The sequence below is a fragment of the Epinephelus fuscoguttatus genome, linkage group LG22, assembly GCF_011397635.1.
Source record: "Epinephelus fuscoguttatus linkage group LG22, E.fuscoguttatus.final_Chr_v1".
Classification (NCBI taxonomy): Eukaryota; Metazoa; Chordata; class Actinopteri; order Perciformes; family Serranidae; genus Epinephelus; species Epinephelus fuscoguttatus.
In genome coordinates, this window is record NC_064773.1 from 4,173,997 (window position 1) to 4,190,443 (window position 16,447).

Below are 16,447 nucleotides of genomic sequence, written 5' to 3' on the forward strand. Positions count from 1 at the left end.
TGGTTTAAAACTAATTTTCTCCAGGTAGGCTCTGTCCAAAATTTTACTGGATAATTTTTATTTTAAAACTCACAATTTTTAATTTTTATTCATTTCATCTATATTTTTCTGTACCATTCAAACTTTTTTTTTTTTAAAGCTTTGACCTAGTTTAATGATCTCACACACACACACACACACACACATATATATATATAGAGAGAGAGAGAGAGAGAGAGATTATTTTTTATTTTAAAACTCATCTTGAGTTTTTACAACATTTCATCTATTTTTTCTATACTTTCCCCTTTTTTGATTAATAATTCATAGCTTTGACCTAGTAACTCTTTTTTGTTTTTTCTTGGCATTAATAATCTTCCATATTTTCATACAGGCAGAGGTTTTATAAAGTCAACTGTTTATCTCTTTTATCCAACAGTCCTGGTCAAATATCTGTTTAAGTGGTGAAGTGTTTTTCCTTCACATGTATTGTTCATGTTCAGCCTCTTTAATTATTGATTGACCTTCCTTTAAGATGCTTATATAAACTGGGGTTTTATTTTAAAAGACGGGGATTTAAAACAGAAGAAGGAGCTTTTGTTGCAATATAAATGTAATTTCTTGAGGTTAATTTGTAGTGCTAATGAAAGTGTGTGTTGCCGTCAGATTTTGGGATGCAGGCTCCATCCCTCCCCCCTTCCAGAGGACAAAGACTAAAATGGGTCAGACTCTGGAGAGAAGCAGATCTTCCGCACCAGCCATCATGTAATGTAGTTCATCATCCTGGAGACAGAAACAAGATGCTGCTGACGGGATTTATGGCGTTTCGGTAACGGATCCAACATGTTGCCTCCACAAACGGTTTGATCCCGTGTATTTAACGGCCGGTGATGACGGACACACGTTTATTATCCAGCATTTAAAGGAGAAAAACACGAATATTTCTGAATCGTGCCACCAGTTGTTTTTTTTTTATTTACCAACATGTCCTCTCGGGATGGGTGAAGCATCTTGTTCGCTTACTGGGACTGAACTGGTTTGATTGGGATCTTTGCTGCCTGCTGGTGAGGCTTCCAGTTTCCAGTCAAACACCGACTCATCAGGCGGAGGACTGACCGACGGAGGGATGATGGACGCGGCGCCGAGTTAATCTGTGTCCTCGGTGAAGAGAAAGGTACAACCGTGAAGCTGTGGAGGGAGGGGGATAGAAAACATCATTATTACACCATGTTGCTTTGTGTCCCAGTTTAGGCTGCATTATCCGGTAACATTAGCACCATTAAAACCAGTACAGCGACACGTTTGTTCGGCAGGTGGTACATGGAATAACCCAGCAGCGAACACTTACACAAAGGCACAAATTAGGTGTCTGTTATTAAGCTATTGAAAAGACTTAAGCTGTGTTTAACTGAAATATTTAGCTACTAGCTTATTTGTGTTGCTTTATTGCATCTTTATAGCATCTTGTGTCAGTTCGTTCTGAATATACAGAAGTGTTATTAGCTTCGCTTTCGCCCAAAGACGTCTTCTCAAGTTCTTCTTAGCCACAAATAGCTAGCTAGTTAACAGTGTTGTTATTTTAACTATAAAGATGTCTCAGACCCATTTCATAACTTATTCTAATTTATGTCTTTTAGCTTGTGTCTCTGTGCAAGATATAGCTCACGCGAAATTCCTTCGCTCTATTTCCCTCACTGCCGAACTGACGCGTCTTCGCCCGCCGACGTCGAATCTTTTTCAGACGAATTTTAGCTTCGCCTTTAGTTAGCCTGAATAAAACTGACATCTTTACAGTGCTGGAAAGTAACGAAGTACATTTAATCAACTACTGTGCAACGCTGAGGTATTTGTACGTTCAATTGTAAACCCTAATCCGTGCATGACACAAAATTTTAACGTAAAGTTGACACAGTGTCCCAGATTGTCAAAATTACATAACTTTATGTTAACTTGACACAAAAATTCATCCCCTGTGAGTCTGACTTTTTTTTTGTAAACAATTTTTAATTTACAATATTATCATTATGCACTTAAAATATATCTTTATTGTGAAATGAAATCATCTTGTGTCAGTTTGTTCTGAGTACACAGAAGTGTTATTAGCTTCGCTTTTGCCCAAAGACGTCTTCTCTAGTTATTTTTACACACAAACAGCTAGCTGGTTATTAGTGTTGTTACATCAGTTATAATTCTGACCATACCCTATTTCAATTTTAATCTATGACTTCTTGCTTGTGTCTCTGTGCAAGCTACAGCTCACGCGAAATTCCTTTGCTCTGTTTCCTTCACAGCCAAACTGACAAGTATTCACCTGCCGATATCAGATCTTATCCAGGCAAATATTAGCTTCGCCTTCAGTTAGCCTGAAAAAAATTGACATATTTACAGTGGTTGAAAGTAACTAAGTGCATTAGATTAGCCACTAACAGCTAGCTAGTTAACGGTGTTGTTACGTTAGTTATAATTTTGACTGCCTTATTTTAAATCTATGACTTTTTGCTTTTGTCTCTGTACAAGGTACAGCTAGCCTTCCTTTACTCAGTTTCCTTCTTAGCCTGTTTTGGACATCAAAACTGACATATTTACAGTGGTGGAAAGTAACCAAGTACATTAAATAAACCACTGTACAATTATGAGGTACTTGTACTTTACACAGTTAACCCCAAATCCATCCATGACACAAAATTTTCACTTGACACAAAAACTCTTCCCTTGTGAGTTTATCATAATTTTTTTTATAAGTCAACAATTTTTTCAGTTAATTTGACTAAATTTTATGAAGCAGTTTTAGCTTGATTAGTTTAAGGCCAATTAACAACACTGTCATTGTGCACTTACAGTTTTTTTTTATAAAGTTGCAATGGTTTTATGTTCATATGGCATAGAATTAAATGCTCAAACAACAATAACAACAAAAAGTTGTTAAACTGACATGAAATTCTTGTCCGACAAGGGTCATGTGACACATTTATTTTTGTATCTCTTTTACTCAAATCTTTTATTTTACTATTTTGTACTTAACTAAAAGTTTTGAGTTTAGTGAGCAGATTAGGGGTTATAGTTTATTGGTTAGGCTATTTCCATCTACTGTTTCCCTCTGAGAAACTTCCATCACTGTATCTCAGAGGGAAATATTGTACTTAATTACTCTAAGACATTTATTAGTTACATTACAGATCAGTTAAAATCAGCATTACCACAGCAACGTCAAAGTGATGAACACATGAATAAACGTATGATTATAATCCAATAATAATATATTTATCGCTATTATTCTGAACTGGGCCATTCTGCATTATAGGTACTTTTACTTTTAAGAAGTATATTAAATGTGAATATTTTGTACTTTTGCCTAAGTGAAGTTTCTAATGTAAAAAGCAATATTACAATTTAAATGTACTATATTACAAGATTTTTTTTTACGTAAGTAAAAGTATAAATATCATCAAAATGTACTTAAGTATTAAAAGTTAAACAGACTATTATGCAAATTCATAACAGTATAGTCTACTAAAAATACATCATATTTTATTATCTTATTCTATATATAGATATAGATATTATATAGATCTAGTACACATCAGTAATACTCAAGTGCCTTTGCTTTGTTACAGATAAAGCTACAATGACGACACCAAGGTCGTATCTAGCAGATATTTTCTGGGATTTATGGAAGTTTTAATGACCTAAAGAGGACGTCATTTTCTTCAATTACACAAAGATTACTCATGTTTTTTTAACAGATCTCTTCTGACTGAAGACTATGATTAAATGTAAGTAAAACAAGAGGATTTGATATATTTTTTTAACCAGAATTACACTTCTGGGGAAAGTGGAGAGGCAACATTAAGACAATTATATTGGAAGATCAAATTTATCGTGAATATATTTGACCCGAGATCTGATAGTTCTTTAGCTTGCTTATTCAATATTTACCTCAACATATATTCAGCCAGGCTGTTTCACACATAAAAACAGTCCAAAAAATCCTAATTTGACCAGAAGATCTGAACTCAAAGTTAACTCGTCAGCTCTTTTTCATATTAAAGTCTTCTTCAGGTCATCTCCCTTCAGAACGGTCGATAGATTCAGTTAAAGGCTCCAAAATAGAAGCTTGACGTTGAGTTCAACTATTTTACTGTTTCTGAGGTTTATTTGTGTCTACTGCACTCTTGTCCTTATTTGATCCTTTTTGGTGTCTTATTCTGCTTAAAAAACTTTTTCATCTAACTGTGGTGCTGTTGTTTTATTTTTATTTTTTCACGCAAAGCACTTTGTAACATAAAGTTGATTATATTTTTTTATTATTAAAACTAACTTTGACACTGAAAAATCTGAACATTGTGTCCATAAGATGATATTTGCCTACAGATAAGGCCTCGTGTCTGTCTAATAAGAAGCTCCAGACACAAGTACAGTGCAGACACACCTGGTTAGTAATCTAATTGATAGTGGGTCAGATAGCACCAGCTGTAAAAGAGATAAGGTGAAACACTGACACTCTGTCCCGCACAGGAGACGGGTTAAAGTCCTGCTCTGTGGACTGTGGACCCAAAGATCCACTGAGCATCTGATGGAGGACTGTTCACACTGTCGGCCCGGTGAGTTTCTGCTTCAACACAACATATTTTTAGGTTTTGTATCTGAAAAGCTGAAGACAAATTAATGTGTCCGTCATTAACACCCTCGGTGACCTCGTTCACTTTCAGCAGAAATCTAAAAATGGAAGCTCCTTCGCCGGCTCCTGAAGGATTAGCGTCCATTTTTAGATTTCTATTTTTACGGCACAGATTGATTTTTCTATTTTAGCTCTCTTTGTGTGCTGCTGTTGTCAGTGGAGACAGATCTGGGACTCGGGGACGGACACACAAAGATGTTGTAGTGTCAAAAACAGTTGAAGCTGCCACTGAGACAAACTGATGAGCTTTGAAAGATGACGTCCAACAAAGTGTTTATTCTTAAGAAAGACTTGTAGAAACTAATTTAAAGATGATCTGCAGGAGTTTATAAACTCAGTAACTCTAATATTGTAACATGGTTTTTCCTCTGTGAACAGCCTTACATGCGTTTATGCCCATTGAGGAAATAAATGACTTTCTCATTAATTCAGTTTTTATTCAGACTCATAATTAGACTGAATTTGGTTCCACTTAATTTCAGTCTTACATGTAGAGCCTCATTTAGTTTTGTTTTACCATAATTAATTAGCAGAAAGTGACGTACGCGTCCCACCAACAAATCAGACACATGTTGATTGAAGAGGTTTTTTTCTGTAAGCTCTAAACATGTCTGCACACTATTTTTCTGTTTCTGTTTTTCATGCATGTTTTCTGTCTGCTCTCAGTTTTGTTTACAAAGCTGTGTTTGATGATGGAATAAAACCTGTTTATGACTTGTAAACAGCGTTCACGCCAACTTCAAAGTCGTAATTAATAGCAGGAAACTGGATATTTACAGTCAGTAGTCTGACAGCAGGAAGTAGGCCACTCTTTGCCAACATGTTAGCCAATATGCTGATAATGTGTGTATATGTTTCCTCTCTTTATTCAAACCCCCGTTAGCACCAGTATAAGCATTGGGTATTCTTCCTGGGGTCCTAACACATACAGTCACACACACTTAAACATATAACACATAAACACAAACAACAAAACAGCTCATCTTGTTGGTTTAACATTAAACACGGAAAAGAAATAAAATTGTCGTCCTTTTAATAAAAAATTTGGCCAGACACAAAATTAAAAATCAAGCTTTCCTCAAATAATTAACAGAAAACTAATTTTTTTCATCTTTGTACAAATAAATAGTCATTTTTAATAAACATAAATCCTTGTCGGACTGTCCTTAAATTATATGTTTATCCATTCTGTGCTTTTACAAATTTTAATTTCAAGATAATTGGGTATTTAAACTAAAAGAAAACAAACATGTCTGATTCTCTTCCACGGGGTTTCTTGCTTTCATTCAGGTTTACATTTTATTCTTACAACATTTTTCACCTGTCCTGTTCTTGTATTTTTAAATAAACTGACTTTTTAAATGATGTGTATTCATGCAAATGTTTGTCGGATTCGTCAAATTCTCACAAAACTTTTTACAAAGGCTGATCATTATCATAAATAACACCCTTACATAGACAGTGGCGCCTCGAAGGGGTGGCCAAGGGGGGGCCACAGCCACCCTGATACAATCACAGGCCCCCCATCACAAAAAATAATGGAAAATAATCGGAGGCCTCTGTGTAGGGTTTCCAGTAAATGTTTTGTTTCTCACAGTCAGTGTACACTTTCAAATTAAAGCGGTATAGTTGTCTTTTCAATAAAATGACAACGGCCCTTTTCGACGAACAATAAATTGCCTAAATTGATAAATATGTCGCCCATTTCAGGTGGCTAACAAGCACATAAAAATGACATAGTTTTAGATTTATGACATCATGTAGTCCATCTTGCTGTCGTCTTTTTAACGACACATGTCCAAAACTTCCTGGTACATAAAAACAAAATTCAAACACAACAAAAATCATGTTCTGAAGTCTCACAAGGTGCTAAAAAAAAATCACACGCTGCCGTGGAAATGGTTCAGATTTATATTTGTCATTTGGGTGAACAGAGTCTTTAAAGTCAGTGTTATCGGTTTTATCACACCTTTGTTTGTCACTTATTTCAGTGTAAAATGAAAATTTGGTAACACGCAGCATGTCCTCTGTTTTCAGAACATTAGTGTGGATCTCTGCTCTCCTGCTGTGGACTCTGAGGCGTTTCTGATCACAGACCGTAGAACTGCTGCAGCCATGACTCCTCCAGCCTCCACTCGACCCTCATCATGGACTCTCTCTGTGCTGCTGCTGCTGCTAATGGTGGCCACATCATTTCCTGTGTCAGCTGTGGAGCCGGAGACGTGTTTCTCCAGACAGCACCAGAACGCCATTGTGAACGTCAGGCAGGCGTTAAACAGGTCGACGACAGCCATGGACGCCCGGGTGGTCCGGTCAGAGAGGGACTGTGTCCTCGCCTGCTGCTCAGAGGAAGTCAGACCAGGTGAGACAAACTGAAGGGGGCTACAGACTTAGTCATGTGTGTACCCTGGGCCGTTTCCATGCATTTACCACGAAGATCAGAATACAGGTGCACTCTAACTTTAGCGGCAGATGGTTTGACCGCAGCTCCTGTTCTTCTCTGGTGGACCAGAGGCAGCGTCTGATGTCTCTGCATCGCCTCGGCCGTCAGCTTGGTGGTGTTTTTCAAAGAACTTGAATATTTTTGACTGAAACTTCTGCAGCTCATTAAAAGCAGCCATCAGTGCGGATCAACATACATTTACATTTCTGTAAAATTGTCAATCACGGTAGTGAAGGTAAACGTTAATAAATGAGTAGCAGAGACACGGGAAGTTTCTTTAGTCTCATCTCAGACATTGTTCATCATTAAGCTAAATGCTGCATAAAAACACTGATTTATTCACAGTGATAAACGTCTCAGACAAACGCTTTGTCCCTTTGGGAGCTAAAATAACAATGAGGTACATTTTAGGATCCAGTCGAGACGTCTACCTTTGAAAACACTCAAGTGGGTCAAAGTGGGATTCAGTGACGGCCTTTTTGTAGCGTCTCAGGCTGAGACGTGAGAGCTTTACTTAGAAATCTGCTTCCATTTCTAAGAACAGATATTTTAGTCTCAGCAGTTAAAACTTGGTCACGTTATATAATTAGACGGATATTTGAAAGGCAAATCTAAAACTGCCGACAGACCCGATGTCACGCAGTTAAGCACAGTGCAGGGAAGTCAGTTTATTAAAATACTGCACTCAAGTTCAATCCTGAGGTATTTATTTCACTTTATGTTCCTACTCCACTTCATTTCAGAGTAAAATATTGTACTTTTTACTCCACTACTTTTATCTGACAACAACTTGGCACAGTTTTTCGGGTTACAATTTTACATCTAGAACAAGTACACAAAGTACTGTGTAATACACTGTAAAATGTACCTATTTTTAAACCATCATTTACAAAACTTAAATTTGTACTCTGTATCTGTATTCCAAACGCAATTTTAATTAAATTTCTCAATTCATCCAAAACACACCTCCCGCATCAACAGGACAAAGAGTCACACTCTTACAGGAACAGTCCACCCCAAAATCAAAAACACATATTTTTTTCCTCTTACCTGAGGCCTGAACTACGGAGCCAGTTCAACTTACCCAAGATATCTTCTCGTTATCGGGTTTGACTAACCTTCACATTGTCCGTCTGGATAACTGGTGCTACAAAGCTGGTTATCAACTAGTTCAGCCAACTCTGGGTTTTCCTATCAGCCACAAGTGACATCATCAGAATCCATGAATGAAGTAGGCTGCTTCATATTATATGAGATGAAACGGTAGCAAATTTTTTTGCAACTACAAGACAGTAAAATGTCAGTGGGGTGGGATGTAACCGACAATCTGTAATCTTAAAACAGAAAATCTCGAAACGTTGAAAACACTATTGAAAAATTCACCTTCAGTTGAGACTTAAATCTCATACAGGTATCACCAGGCTACATGTGACAGTATAGAGTATTGATTGCTGTTTAGTTGGATGATGATGAAACTCCTCTGAATATGTCACATAGAATACTTAACAGTGACACCAGACAGTTTGATTCTACTGACCTATAACAATATATAGACGACTCTGTTTTTTACCTGTGACTCTGGACTTTTGTCCATGGATACTTTTTTCTTCAGTGATGTGATTGGTCAGAGGTCGGGGTGTTGACAGGCTGTGATCAGGTTAGCTGTTCAGCATCAGTTACCATGGTGATTTATCCTGGTAAAAAAGAGAACTAGCTTCATAGTACTGAAAACCCAGAGTAAACCCTCGCTAACTCCAAATCCTGCTTCATAGTACAGGCCTCTGTAGTGCTGTTCATCAGTCTAGATTGTTTTTGTGTGAGTTGGCAAGTCGTAGATGTCTGCTTTCTCTCCAATATAATGAAACACTCAGCTTGCGTTGCTCAAAGTGCCAAAATAATACATCTGAAAAACTCAACATCAATGTCTCTTTCCAGAAATCATCACCTGGTTACTCAAGATAATCCACAGACCTTGTTGTTGTAGCTTCATGTAGGAACTATTTTCTTTCTACACCAGCCAACCGTATCACTGTGCAGAAGTAAGTGTGCATCTACTCACAGAAAAGATGCTCATGCTCGTGACAGTGCAAGATGTAAACGTTTATGGCGTCCTCCTCGACTGAGCTGGAACGTTAGCTAGCCAGCAGTCGATACGAGCTTCCTTAGGAACGGTGACACGGCTGGTGGATGTAAAAGGAAAACAACAGTACAAAAGCAGCAAAGTCTGTTCCCCCCTGTCGATGCGTTCAGGTCCTTCAGATTCTGACCGTTGTTTTTGTGTTTCCGAAGGTGCCAAATGCAACATGGCTGTGTTCAAGGGCAACAAACACGCCGGTGACGATAACTGCTTCCTGTTCCACTGTCAGACGGAGCAGGACTGTCCGTTAATGAAGGCACCGGAAGGCATCAACACCTACGACATATACAAAGGTACATTCATCTTCTCTTTCATCAGAACTTAATTTCTTCTTTCCTTCACATGATGTTCTGTTATTTTAAAGAGTCACTATACCGCTATTACCCTCACTGTGCTTCTTTTCATTTGATGAGGTGTTGAGATATGACTTCTGCTGTCATCTTAGAACAGTGGAGCTGAATCAGGTTCTCTGATGGATTAGTCAGATTAATGGGGAAGTCATTTGATTAGGATCAAGAACACCAGACAGGTTTTAAGCAAACCTCCACTTACACAATATATTCCAAACCAATTTTCAACCATTTGTAATTCAGAAACAGTTTGCCATCGACTGACACCAGCTCTTAATTAAAAACTGTACTGTCAACCCAGTCACCAGGAAACATACTGGCACTGTAAGTTTCTGCAAACCATGGATACATGACATTTCCTTGGTCGTATGTATTGCATACATTGGAACTTTGACATTTAACAGCACTGTGGTTAATGGTTATGGTTTGGCTTAAAATACCCGGCTTTGGAGGCACAATCCCAGCAGTAAAAACAGTAACTGGTAAAAAAAACAAAAAAACACTCACATTGGGGGCTAAAAAGCCGATACAAACAGAACTGACTGTTTCACAGTGGGTGTTCTTGTTTGTTGGTCTCAAACAGTGGTCTGCACTTTGGCAGGCGTCTCGTCAAACATGCACATGTAATGTATTCATGGTTTACAGAAATGTACAATGCCAACATTTTCTTCTAGCAACTGTTCAGATGATTTTATGTGATATGATCTCTGCAGCTCTGTGGATCTTTTTTAGCTTCCTAAAACTCAAGCTGATGAACATGGTGGAACATTTAGCAGCTAAAGAGACAGATTTTTCCACCCAATTTGAATGTTATCAGCCCATTAAATGATGTTTGTTACCAGTTGTCAGAAGGCTCTATGATTTGCACCATGGCCCTACTGTACCGCCTTATGGAGCTGCATTAGGGTCAAAAGTTTTGTACTTGAAACAATAAAATTTGAAACTGAAAATTCATGTGTTGATCTTGAATTTTGAAAAATTTTGAAAGTGAAAAAATTAGATTTGAAAATTTAAAAAATAAGATCTGGATCTGAAAAGATAAAACATGCAACTGGAAAAAATAAGACCTCAAATGTTAAAATATATATGGAAGTGAAAAGTGAAAATAAATTATTTATTCAAAAGAATTACAAAAGTGAATCAAAATTATATTTAACTTGAAAAAACATTTCATACACTTTTTTATTTTGAATTTATTTGAATACATTGTTGTATTTTTCAAAATTCAAGATCAACACATGAATTTTCAGTTTCAAATTTTATTTTTTCAAGTACAAAACTTTTGACCCTAATGTAGCTCCATACATTCTAGAAGAAGTCGGGGGTGGCTTAGTGGTAGAGCAGGCGCCCCATGTACAAGGCTGTTGCCGCAGCAGCCCGGGTTCAACTCCAGCCTGTGGCCCTTTGCTGCATGTGTCCCCCCCCCCCCCCTTCACACTTGTCTGTTCTATCCATTGAATGCCAAAATGCCCCCAAAAATGCCCCCCCCCCCCCCAAAAAAAGAAGAAGAAGTCAGGTGACATAGTGTAAAGAGTGACAAACTCTGTGCATGGAGGAGGTCGATGGATGGGTCAAACAAACAGAGGACTTTCACCCAGGAGACCACTGTTGGTGTCCGGTGTGAAACCAAAAGGGTGAAACCAGAATTCATCAATAGGTGTTTTCGCACCGGTGGAACTTTTTCGTTGTTCTATGGACCCCCTTTTTTGTGTCCACACTGCGAGAACAAGGAGAACTCATGTTTCTTTGAACCCCATTTTGAGGGACCTTTTTAACTCCTATTTCGGAGTAGGTACTGGTGACTGGTAGGACACGTGAGCCAATGCAGCACCGGCAACTGCCATTTTTAAAAACCTCTTACCTGTGTAAACAAGAGAGACCATAATAAACAAACAACATCTTATAACGAGTTAAGTTCTCACAGGAGCTTCCCAGAACTGTTTGATCCAAAAACACCAATAGTCTTCAGAGTTATGTAACATTCTTATTTTAATCCTCACAGCGATCTCTTCCAAAACATACATAGCCATAGTTTTTACGGCTTAACCCTCACCTCAGGAGGTGGTGGGGACCAAAAACGGAGCTAAAAGAGAAAGAATACTGGACCTACATTCAGGTGGACACAAACACAAAGCCTCTTAATGGATCATCATGTTGCTCTGTAACTGCTGGCTGTGGAAATCACTAACTGTTAGCTAACATGTTAGCATCAGCTACTTCATAAGATAATCATATTTAAACTTGACTTTGACTTCTGACTTTGTCTTGTCTTCTGCATAGGCTTGATTCATCCAACCACTGTGAGGCCTGTGACCATGACAACCACCACCACAGAACAAACCACCACCACCTCCACCACCACCACCACCACCACGCCGGCCCCAACTACACCAACAACCACGCAACCCACCACCACTACAACCACCACACCGAGTACAACATCACCACCAGCAACGACTACAACCTCTGCGCCATCCACAACTTCAACCACCATCGCCACCACAACACCTCCGCCCATCATCATCATTGCCACTATGGCTCCGGTAACTCCAGCACCCACCACCACCACCACAACAACAGCTTCTACTACAACCACCACCACCCCCGCCGCCATAGTGAAGAAGCCAAACAAGAGCAGCAAGAAGCAAAATAAATCAACCAAGAAAGTAAAACCTCATCCTGTCAGCACCACCACATCCGCTCCACCGACACAGAGCTCCACCACATCGCTTCCTGTTGTAACCACCAGCAAAGAGGCTGCACCAAGAACTACTGAAAGACCACAGCCCAATACTGAAACTACTTCAACTACTACTACAACCACAACAACCACTACAACTACTACTACAACTCCCACTACTACTACCACCACTACAACTCCTCCTCCACCTACTACAACCACCACTCCTACTACTACTACTACTACTACTACTACTACTACCACTACTACCTTACCCACCACTACTACTACTACTACTCCTCTTCCTACCACCACCACTACAACCACCACCACAACCACCGATCCACCCACCATGAGGACGACTCCAGCACAGAGTCTCGTCATCATCCCCAAAGGCGCCGTCCAGTCCGACCACGCCCTCCAGAACTCAAGCGTTGGCCGAGGAAAAACGGCGGTGGCAGCACGGGGGGCATTGAAAAGCGGCGTGGTGGCGTTCATGGTGCTGGGGCTCGCCATACTCACACTGGCCCTGGCCGTTGGCGGCCGCAAGGCAATGGAGTCCTTCGACAGACGACATTACACGAGACTGGAGCTGAATGACCTGCACTACGAGGTGTGAGGGAGGACACAGCGCCTCACAGGTGTTTGGTTTTTACAATGGAAGCTCAGAAGGACAAAAAGCAAGACTTTAAATGAGTTCATTTAAGATTGTTAACGTTCATCTGATAGTAATTTTAAAACAGCACAAAGTTACACAATAACAGAATGTCTGCGTCACTTAAGAGGCGTCACACCATATGGAGAATACTCAATCCTGATTGGCCAGAGCGGGTGCATTATTTTGAATTAACCACACAGCTCCGACACAGTTTATTTACATTAACACAGTTATGTTTATTACCCTGAAATATGAGAGAAGAGGACTTTGATCTTTGGCAGGTGGCTGTGATATAAGAAGCATAATGAACTCAGACCTGTGCAGTTATTGAAATTAATGCACTCTGAAGACAAACCCGTAGAATCTGCATCTCACATTATTTCTTAATAGGAGTAGGCGATATCGATAAAATCCTCCACCACAGAAGTTTCACGTCTTTATTTTAAAATGAGCTACTTTAACAAAACACTGGATTACCTGAAAAATGCATCGTTTCAAAGCTGAAAACTGTTTTTTTTAACAGTTTTGGAGGTTCGTGATTTTTCATGGACAGAGCCGAAATATAATTTTCATGGTGATATATATAAATATCATGAAACTGTAAATTTAAACACACCAGACGGAGATACTGTGTCTGTGTTTGGTTGCCAAAAAGAATGCAACGCATGACAAATCAAGACAGCCCACTCGCTGGAAGAAACTGTTGGCGTTATGCGATTCTGCAAACCACGAATACGTTACATTTGCATGTTTCATACGTATCATATCAACATTTCTACAGTGACGTAATGTATGAGCTGACTTTATCACTGGTTCAACTTAAAGAAATTAAGGTCACACTTCACGTTCGTCTTTTTGAGTAGTTCCCAATCAGGCATCCTTGAGTTAGTCCAATACATCTTTATTAATCTCACAAACTCAATTAGTTTCGTACAACCAACAAGAAGCTTAATTAAGTTAACCCAACTTAATTTCTATCCAAAATTTGCGGTCATAGGTATTCTTACTTATTTTAATTCCATCCTACTCAAAAAATGTCTTGATTTTGACCAACTTCTTAAAATAAGTTGTAATGTAACGTATCCGTGGTTTGCAGAAACGAACAATGCCAACACTTTTTCTGCCGATTGTGTTGTCTAGAAACATCACAATGATGCAAAAATTATATGAAAATAATCATAAATCTTTCCTGATTATTTATTCTCAACATTTTGACTTTTGTCTCAGAATGAAGTCATTTTATCATATTTGTCCTCACAAATCTGACATTTTCTCAAACCTTTAAATGCTGTGGCGGCGTGTTGCTGCCACCATCACAACAAAAATATTTGCTCAGTTTCCTGTTGTAACATGAAAAGTTTTTATGTCCCCTGTACACAAGCTTCACTACAAGATATTTTTCATTTTATTCTGAATTATTTTCTCACCACTGGACACCAAATTATTCGTTTTAACAAACTTTTTTATTAAAAAACAAATCACTTTATCTTATCAAGTTACAAAATCTTCTTGTTATATATAAATATATATTATAAGAGCCATTTGAAATCATTAATCCCATTTTTCAATGACCGTATCGTATGATAATGCTGCTGAAACATGTGGCACTTTTCACTTTATCCTACAAAACATGACAAAAACTCACTAAATAAAAATTAACAAAGAACATTTATTGACAACAATATTTTAGGAGCGTAATTCATTAGAGATTTTGAGTGATTACTTCAATGGCATTTTCCTTTGATGAACACAAAAGCATAAAATAATAATTTTTGTAATAAGTTTAACCAACTAATATTACTGGTGCCGGTTAGCAAGGGTGCAGCGTTTATTGAACTAGTCAGCTAACAGCTCATATCTCTTGCTGTTACACAAAATCAGTTTTTGTATTGTTATTGCATAAATGTTAACACAGGAAACTTTCATATGTTGTTAAATGTGAAAAGTTTCTTGTTTTGATCAGATAAAAAGATTTTGTGTAATAACAGGTGGGTTTCTACTCATATCCTCCTGAGACCCGAACTTTTGTTTGGTATGCATTTATAATTTCTCCCAGCTATTTGGGATCAATAGGACCCAAAAAGTATAAAAAACGAAACATTTTTAACGATAATCAAGTTCCAATCTACTCAAATGAGACAAGAATAAAGTCCTATTGTCTTCAAACGAGTACTTCCTAATTAACAGTAGCTTGTTAGTGTTGCTAAAATTGGTCAAATTTGAATGAAGTATGAGGTCATGTAAATCCAAAATATGATGTCCTCGTATGAGGACACAGGGTCTCAGGAGGATGTAACAAGAATAAATTATACGTTATAGTAATAAAAACATTATTGCAACAACAAAAATAATGTGTTAATACGAAGAAAATGTCTTATTAATTTGAAAATGTCTTGATATAGTATGAGAGGGAGCTCAGTAAAACAAGAAACTTTTCATGTTATAAAGAAAGTTGAGTTTTTTTTCTGACTTTCTGGTTTTAATCACTTTTATTCCTGACGTTATTTATCTTGAGTCAGAGCCAGAGAGTGAGGTCATTTCCTGTTAACCTCCTGATGCGTTGATTTAGTCGTCGCTGACTGTAGAGAAACTTCAGCTGGTGATCAAATACAAAGAACAAACAGCAATATATTTATTCCCTGAATCTCAGGAAGCCTCTGAAGTCGATGTAGAGAAACTCTGGATTGTACGAGCGGCCACAGATTTGTACATTTGGCCTTCTGGTTTCGAGGCCTTCTTCTTCACCATGGGGTCGATCAGCCCTTTGTGTATAAGATGTACACCTGCATGTCTTTTTACTTCCACATGCTTCAGCCATACGAGCCTGTGACTGCTTCTTAACTCGCCGACTCAGCCCGGACGTCGGTCTCACACTCTCACTGTGTTGTTTTTGTATTCTGTCCACATTTCTCTGGTTTCACACGTGGATAAAGATTTCAAACGATGGATGCAATTCTTTGAAAATTGATGCACTATTGTATCCTGTGTTTTTTGATAAATATGATATGCTTCTTTTTGAATATTAGATTGTTTTTCATAAGTAAGAGTACACTGGCCGCGCACTATTTTCCTATAATAATAATAATAATAATAATAAGTACATTTGTATTGGGTGTCAGTGTATGAGGAGGAGGGGGTGGAGGCTGCTGCAGCGTCAGCTCACCACCAGGGGGCAGCAGCAGCCTGATGAACCTCCTGCACACACTGACCTGAAGAAGCCTGAAGCTGCACTGTTGACTTGTTTTCACTTCTATTGCTTTGATTTCTACAGCGTCTAATTATTTACATCGATGGTGATAGTTTGGTCGTGTTTTGTGAAGTGATGCTTTTGCATAAGTTTGGAATTTGATGTTTTGTTCTTGTAAGGATTAAAAAAAATGTGATTTTTGAAGGTGTTGTCGTTTTACTGATTCTGACTCTGCAGCAGGTGATAAACCTCAAACTAAGCACAGTATGACTCAGTTTCTTATGATGGTGTGTCACCACCAGTGTTGGGAAGGTTACTTTTAAAATGTAATCGGT

The 16,447-nt window shown here is 38.3% G+C and overlaps 1 protein-coding gene across 1 annotated transcript; it reads left to right on the forward strand.

Annotated features, from left to right (window-relative positions):
- The first annotated feature begins 707 nt into the window (after positions 1 to 707).
- On the forward strand, positions 708 to 16,244 carry mansc1 (MANSC domain containing 1). Its single transcript, XM_049567350.1, has 5 exons — positions 708 to 1,153; positions 4,495 to 4,580; positions 6,695 to 7,019; positions 9,390 to 9,530; positions 11,868 to 16,244. The coding sequence occupies exons 3-5, from the start codon at positions 6,773 to 6,775 to the stop codon at positions 12,884 to 12,886; spliced, it is 1,407 nt and encodes a 468-aa protein (XP_049423307.1). The 5' UTR covers positions 708 to 1,153; positions 4,495 to 4,580; positions 6,695 to 6,772; the 3' UTR covers positions 12,887 to 16,244.
- Positions 16,245 to 16,447: the final 203 nt, after the last annotated feature.

Coding starts and splice junctions, on each gene's coding strand:
- mansc1 (XM_049567350.1), top strand. CDS start 6,773: ATGACTCCTCCAGCCTCCACTCGACCCTCATCATGGACTCTCTCTGTG. Junction 7,020..9,389: donor CTCAGAGGAAGTCAGACCAG/GTGAGACAAACT, acceptor GTGTTTCCGAAG/GTGCCAAATGCAACATGGCT. Junction 9,531..11,867: donor CACCTACGACATATACAAAG/GTACATTCATCT, acceptor TCTTCTGCATAG/GCTTGATTCATCCAACCACT.